The sequence below is a fragment of the Squalius cephalus genome, assembly GCF_949319135.1.
Source record: "Squalius cephalus genome assembly, chromosome: 13".
NCBI lineage: Eukaryota > Metazoa > Chordata > Actinopteri > Cypriniformes > Leuciscidae > Squalius > Squalius cephalus.
The window spans coordinates 12,015,794-12,023,722 of NC_137134.1; the positions used below are offsets into that span (position 1 = coordinate 12,015,794).

Genomic DNA, 7,929 nt, shown 5'->3' on the forward strand with positions numbered 1-7,929 from the left:
TGTCACATGATCCTTCAGAAATCATTCTGATATGATGATTTAATGCTCAAGAAACATTTATTATTATTATCAATGTTGAAAACAGTTTTGTACAATGTTTTTTTATGATTCTTTGATGAATAGAAAGTTCAAAAGGACACCATTTATTTGAAATAGAATATTTTGTAACATTAAAAATGTCTTTACGGTCACTTTAATTAATCCTTGATGAATAAAAGTATTGATTTATTTTATTTCTAAAAAATAATCTTTAAAAAAAATAATTACTGACCCCAAACTTTTGAACAGTAGTCTTTAATGTTACAAAAGATTTCTATTTCAGATAAATTCTGTTCTTTTAAACTTTCTATTCATCAGAGGATCCTGAAATAAAAATGTAAATAATTGTTTTTAACATTGATAATAATGAGAAATGTTTCTTGAGCATCAAATCATCATATTAGAATGATTTCTGAAGGATCATGTGACACTGAAGACTGGAGTAATGATGCTGAAAATTCAGCTTTGATCACAGGATTAAACTACACTTTACTATATATTCACATAGAAAACAGCTGTTTCAAATTATAATAATATTCACAATATTGCTGTTTTCTTTTTATTAAATAAATGCACACTGCAAAAAATGCTTTTCTTACGTAGTATTCTTGTCTGGTTTCCAGTCCAAATATCTAAAAATTCTTAAATCAAGATGCATTTACTAGATAAGTAAAATTAGATAAGATATTATGTCTTGTTTTCTCTCAAAATTACGTGAGTAAAACCAGCAAAATGATCTGTCCATGGGGTAAGAAAAATAATCTTAATTGAAACAGAAACAAGATTATTTTTCTTACCCCAGATAGTGTAGCTTGTTTTAAGCAAAAACTAACTTAATTTTGATTTATATTAATAAATCACTTAATTTTGATTTAAACTTAATTTAAACTTTTGACTGTTAGTGTAAATATCATGTAATAAACTCACAGAGCTGAAGCTGAATGATCTTCATGTTGTTATTGTCGTGATTAAAACACTTCAATATGAATCGGTTCCTCCACACAGAAGTTCAGATGAAGTTTACTGCAGCTCTGAAGCAAAAACAGACGCAAATCAGACAGTTCAGATCGAGTTCTCTCAACATATAAATACAATAAATGAGCGAATGATGAACGTGTGCTTATGAAAGTGTGATGTTTTCAGCGAACATGAAAAATAGAGAGAGTCACGAGTGACAGCTGCCATCCAGCGGTGAAACTGAGTGGGAAACTTCCATTCAGCGCCTCTAGAGGACAGCAGAGCAACTGCAGCTCTCCTGTAGATCATGCTGGATTACTGGTTTACCCCATAGACACTGGTGTTAAGCTTTCTTTTGTAGTATTTCAAAAATGGATATTCTTTACATTTTCAAATTGCACTTCAAATTACACAAATCAAGCTTGGAAGAATTATTTTCAAAATTATATAAATAACTGCAATCATGAGTTCATCTCTGACTTCCCCTCTCGTCTGTGTGGTCGAGGTTTGTGTTTCCGCTCTCAGTTCGAGATGTGTGTATGATCACATATAGCAGATATTATTCATCTGGATCAGACAATGAAGATCATACAGCTGCAGATCTGTGAGTTTCTCATTTCTCATTTGATTGAGTCAGTTTTCTTTTGATTTTATATCTTAATAAATGTGTTTTTCTTTCTCTCATAGATCTGTTCATGTTGTATCAAGCCACAGAGAGTCTAACAAACACACCAGTAACTTTAGGATCTGATGTGATTATAACCTGTGATCTTGATATAGAGGAGATTTACTGGTACAAACAGAAATTACCGGATCCTCCAGTGTTGATCTTACGCACTTATGATAGAGCATATGAAGGACCTAAATATGAAAACAGCAGCTTTATACACAAATACTCAGTGAAAACTAACAGTCGTCTGTTCATCAAAAATATCACCATTGATGAATTAGGAGTTTATTATTGTGTGAAAACTAGTGAACCAACTAAATTCAACAACGGCACAAAAATCTACATCAGCGGTGAGTTATTTTCTTACTTTGATGTTCAATGTTGGAATTTAAAATGACTTATTTTAGTATTTATTATTATACATACTACTACATATAAAAGTATAAAAATGTTTTAATACTTGTTTTATTGTTTTGTCTCAACACTAAATAGATTTTTATATTATTATTATTATTATGACAGAATTTGTCCACAGGAATCAGACTCCAGAATCCGAGTCACATGACGCTCCACAACAGCAGAAATCCTGGAGGAATCTGACCATCATCATCACATCTGTCCTGCTCAGCACTTCTGTCATCATTGCAGTTATTGGTACTTTTTACTTATTTACTGTTAAGACAAACTCATACATATATCTATACAAATATAACACTAACTACGTGCTTTTTGTTGGCTTTTCTAGATTAATATCACATCTTTTGTTGTTCTTATATAATCAACTGCTCATGTTTGTATCATAACTCTGTTTAATGAGTCTGTGTGATGTTTAATTCGCTGCTGTTTCAGGTTTGGTGAAGATATGCTCAAACTCAGCATGTAAAGAAAGTAACAGTGGAGACGTGAATGAGACGCAGGTGAGAACAGACATTTATAGAAACAGTAACTTACCGTCATCTCACATCTTCACTGCTGTTTTTAATCGCAAGCGTGGGTTAGTACTTCAGATCATGTGAAAATAATCTATAATTACAACTATGCTGTGCTAACTATAGTTTAACATTAATATCTTATCTCCTTCAGTTTGCTGAAAGCGTCTTGCTGAAGCATCTCAGTGGAAGCAGGTTTAGTCAGACCGAGTGCAGCTTCTCTCTTCTACAGTCAGTAACAGATGAAGGAGGATTTACAGAACAATCAGACCATCTCAATGATTTATGAGCAACACTTCAGATCTAAATAATGTTAGTAAATGTCCTTTTAGTTGTGCTTTGGAAACTTGTTGGCTTGAACAAATTTCTTGCATTTGAGGTTTTAGAAACTGCAGTCGAAGGCTAAACCTCCACTCTAGACAAAGGTGACAGACTCTGTTTATCACTGGTTTTCAACTGACCAAACCACTGGAACATGTTTCTGGTTTTGGTTTGTGCTTCAGTTGAGTTTAATCACATGTGTAGCCTGTAACTTTTTTATTCTGAAAACAAAAAGTCCAAAAAATAAAAATATGCAGGTTTATGCAAGATTCCTCAGAACAATATGATCATTGTTTTACAATTGACAATACAGGGGGGAAAACTAAATTAGCAATAAAAAATTATTGGACGATCAGAACTTAAAACATTAAAAACAGAAGTTCTTGTTCCTGTCACATTAACATGAAATCTGAAATATTTTATAAATGGATTTTTTAATTATTATTTAATTTTTGTGAATTAAACTGCCTGTCCACATTTGGAGAGCTGTTGGGGCTGGGTGTCATTTCTTATGAAAATAATAATTTTGAGTTATAGTTTGGTCTTGGTTTGTTGTCTTACCTCTGAAGTGTTTTCACTGTTAACAAGAATATTGTCGTCTGTTCTGGTTTTTGCAGTGATGGATTTGACTCTTAAGGAATTGTTATTTTTCTCACTCAAGTTGGAGTTAGCAGTTTTGTTTGTCCATATAAATCTGGATTCACATATGATGAATATTTTAATAGGCTACTGTATATTTAGACATTTTCTTGTTGCTATAGGTGGCTTGAATTGACTTTAGGCTGACTTACAAATAAGCTAATAAAAAAATAAACTCAGTATTTCATGTTACCACATTTATTTGGAATGAAACCATAATAAGTGGCGTAATGCAGTCGTTATCCAATTGATGTAAAAATGAAGTAAAAATCGAAAACGTTTTCTACATGAAATTATTCAACCTATGAAATCATTTGTACTACACACAAGTGTTAGGGGGTAACAGTTTAGGACCCAAGGACTAGACGTTAGAAAGAAGAGCCGGAGTCAGAATTATAATAAATTGAAGAAAAGTTTTACTGAAGATAGTTTGCAGTTTCATCAGCAGAAGTTCAGCTTCAAGACTCACACAGGAGTTCGTAGGCTAAAAAATAGATAAACATATACATTTTCCACACATATACAGATAGACAGAAGCATATCTATAGATTGATTAGGCAGCTGACACTCAGACCCTGAAGTTAGACTCGTCGTGACCTTCCAGGTCGCAGATTTGGGTTGCTGGGTGCCAGCATGTCCTGAACAACAACTCAGTCAATCTCCAATAATGGAAGTGGTTCCTTAACCTGTAACCAAGAAGACTAACACACACACCGACACACAGCTTTTTCCAGGTTGGATTTGGCCAAACTCTAACTATAAACAGGAGAGTCCTCTCAAAACATCAAGATAACAAGTTCTTTCTCTCAAGGAGAGCTAAGGTGATGATACACAGGGCAACTTTTTGAGCAATGTTGCTGGGCAATGTTGCCGTCAACGGGCAACCAGATGAGACACAGGGCCCACGACTGATCTAAATTATCCAGATAGAAATGTATTGCCCATTTTCAATGGGAAAGTGCCCAAGCAACAATCGCTCGGCAACATTGCCCAGCAACATTGCTCAAAAAGTTGCCCTGTGTATCATCACCTCTACACTTTAGTCTCACTGGAAAGTAAGGCTTTAACAAAGAAATGGTCCCTTAAACTATTGGCTTCAATGACCCCTGTGTGTTATAACATGTTAAAGACCTTTCTCAAACACAAAACGAGTCCATATTTCATTTCTGGAAGCCAGGCTAAATAAGCAAGCACTGTTACTGCATTCAGATATCAAATACATACATTAAAGAATACATGAAAAGAACATTTCAGTATTCACACTGGTAACTTGTATAACAAAGTAAAATCTTAAGAAAGTCATTAAACTCATGTGATATTTAGAAGGAAAAACATTGATTAATACCTTGATTATAATCACTCATTACATATACATTGAACCTATACACTTTCAGTCTGAGTTAACAGTCAAATAAAATAAGAGTAAAATATTCAATACATTTTTTAGCTTATAGATAGTCATTTAAATACATTTGAAAATATATTCACAATTAAAAGCAGATGTTTTTATCAACGACATGAAAATAACTGAACAACAAAATACATTGTATCAATGGAGACACAGCAACAGCAGTCCTGTAATAAAGCAATTGAAACAAGAGTTTTAAAACACCTCACAAAAGATTTTGATATAATTGTTAGATTGCTACATCCTGCCGACTATGCCAATGGATTTCCACATCAGAAATATCAGATCCGATCCCGGACGGCAGATCCTGTCAAATTATATCTGTTTGTGTCCAAAACCAGTGAAACCTGTTAACCCTAAAACAGGCAAGAGTGGAAAATGATCATCAAAAAATTATTTCATGTCACTTTTAATATCATCTGGACTTAAGTAAAACATTTCCAAAGAATTGTTTTTTTTTAAATATGTGATATAGTTTGGATTTTATGAATAGTATCTCCCAGGACACGTTGGCCTATTAGGGTATAAAAAAGGCCCAAGTCATCAATGTTTCTGTGATTTATTTGATGCAAAAAAAAAAAAAAAAAAAAAATTGTAATATGCTAAATATGCTGCACGTATGACATGTCTAAGTGTCCTAAAATTGAGGCATATATATTTTTTGCATTTTTTCACTGCAGAAGAGTACACTAGCCCTTGAGGTCCTCTGTCTTGCTGGCATTAGCTCCATCCCTAATCAATCATATAATGCGATTTATGATACAACTTTTAATTTTCTACGTAACCCTGAAGACTTCAGTTAGACTTTTCAGGTGTGTTTGATCAGGGTTGGAGGATTGGACACCCCTGTTTTACCATAAAATGAGCTGTGTGAAACATAGCAGAAAATATCTTGTTAAAAATACAAAGATGTAGTCAACTAAATGTAATAATATCAGTTTTATTTGAATATTAGAATATTCTATTGTTATATTCCAATTAATCACAATTGATTCGCATCCAAAATAAAAATTTGTGTTAACATAAAAAGTGTGTACTGTGTATAATTATTTTGTATAAATACACACACATGCATGTATATATTTAAGAAAAATTTGTTATTTATATATAAAATATTTATATTTTTATATAATATAAATTATGTATAAATATAAATACAGTATATACATGCAAATATTTGTTAAATATATACTGTTGAAACACTGTTGCCAGTAAGTTACTGTAATTAAGATTTACAGTACTATAACAGTATTTCAGTTTTACAGTAACTACATGGTACTGTAATTGTGTAATACTGTGCATTACTGTACAAATGAAGCCAATCAGTACACTACTGCAATTTTTTTTATTTGTACTAAATATAAATTAGATTTCATAATTTTGATATATAATTTTATTTTTGTCCTACATAAATACTACTGACATACAAACCAATTAGACAAAGTTATTACAAAATACCATTTTTTTTATTTAAAACATTTCATATATATATCACAAAATAATTTACACAATTTACAAATAACATACATTTTTACACATTAATGGGTGAGTTTAGGGACAACGTTTTTTGTGTTAATTTTAACTCATTCATTGTGTTAATGATTTTAACAAAGTAAATATGTCAGAAAGGTTAGCACAAAGATGTGTAAACATGTTAAATTAACACATTATGTGCTGTCCTTCACTGCACACATTGTTAAAAACATACATAAAATCATAAACAAAATGTTAGCATTTGGCAAAATGAATGTAGAGTCATTGGTTGTTTAGCTTATACAAGTATTATAATGAAATATCAACCATTACATTCATAAAACTGCAGAATATAAATACATTTTAAGCAGTCAAAAAGGAAATGTCCAACACAGGACAAAACACAGTTCTTTTCACAATACATGACACATAACCCTACCTTCAAAATAATTTCACTTATTTCCAAAAATGTGTTGGATTCATGTACACTGGTGGCCAAAAGAAGTATTTAAGTGTCTTAATGTTTTTGAAAGAAGTCTCTTTGATGCTCAAGAAACATTTCTTATTATTATCAATGTCTGACTGTCTACTCCTCCATCTTTTCTACAACATAGGAGAGAGAGAAAATATTAGTGTCAAAATATTTTTAACCTCCTTTTTTACATTTTTATTATTATTTTTACAATAACTTAAGAATATATATTTGTAAACTGCTTTTGTCAATAGCATATTCAAACATTTCAACTGAACTAAATTAAATTATGCCAGATTAAATTTTAATACTTACATATCCTAAATTCTGTCCAAAAAAGACAGAACGACTGAAATCGATGATTTAGCCCATTTCAGCTTGTCTGCAGTGAAGGAGTACCTGTTTGAGACAAATACACAGTAAGACACATGCAAGAAATCACTGAGTGATGATCGTTTCCCCTTCCTACAGTAGTTAACCCACCTGTGCGCTGATATTAGGACCTTCCTGGTCAGGTGGGACTGCAAAGGTAGAGAGTCTTCAGCCTTATAAAATATCAAAGTAATGCAAAAATATAAACTTAAGTTGTTTAGAATGCTAGATTTGGTATGAATGAATTAGTGAGAGTTTTAGTGCAGTGCTTACCTGGATACATTTAATCTGGTTAGACTGAACAAAGACAATGGTCCATCTTCTGATTGGTTCATTTGCTGTGTAATAAATATAAAGTTAGACATGATGCAAAGGTCACTTATTTGATATAAAGTTAGCCAATTTTAAAGAGAATTTATAAGATATTGTAAGCTACCTAGTCTGCACCAGTGGCTCCAAAGCACTTATCACATATTTCTAATCATTTCAGCAAACTTATCTCAAAATATATCACAAATGGCCTAACGTTACCTCTGGAATCTTGCTAGAAGTCACTGGTGCGAATTGGCGCTTTGTTGCAGTTGCCTTTAAACACATACAAAAATGGAAGTAATTCCATTAAAAAAAAAAACTATAATATGTTATAGTT

The 7,929-nt window shown here is 32.0% G+C and overlaps 1 protein-coding gene across 1 annotated transcript; it reads left to right on the plus strand.

The window, feature by feature from the left end:
* The first annotated feature begins 1,519 nt into the window (after window positions 1-1,519).
* LOC307169172 (uncharacterized protein) lies at window positions 1,520-3,716 on the plus strand. Its single transcript, XM_079889636.1, has 5 exons — window positions 1,520-1,600; window positions 1,684-2,016; window positions 2,189-2,320; window positions 2,516-2,583; window positions 2,750-3,716. The coding sequence occupies exons 1-5, from the start codon at window positions 1,576-1,578 to the stop codon at window positions 2,882-2,884; spliced, it is 693 nt and encodes a 230-aa protein (XP_079745762.1). The 5' UTR covers window positions 1,520-1,575; the 3' UTR covers window positions 2,885-3,716.
* The last annotated feature ends 4,213 nt before the right edge of the window (window positions 3,717-7,929 follow it).

Coding starts and splice junctions, on each gene's coding strand:
- LOC307169172 (XM_079889636.1), top strand. CDS start 1,576: ATGAAGATCATACAGCTGCAGATCT. Junction 2,017..2,188: donor CACAAAAATCTACATCAGCG/GTGAGTTATTTT, acceptor TTATTATGACAG/AATTTGTCCACAGGAATCAG. Junction 2,321..2,515: donor TGTCATCATTGCAGTTATTG/GTACTTTTTACT, acceptor CTGCTGTTTCAG/GTTTGGTGAAGATATGCTCA.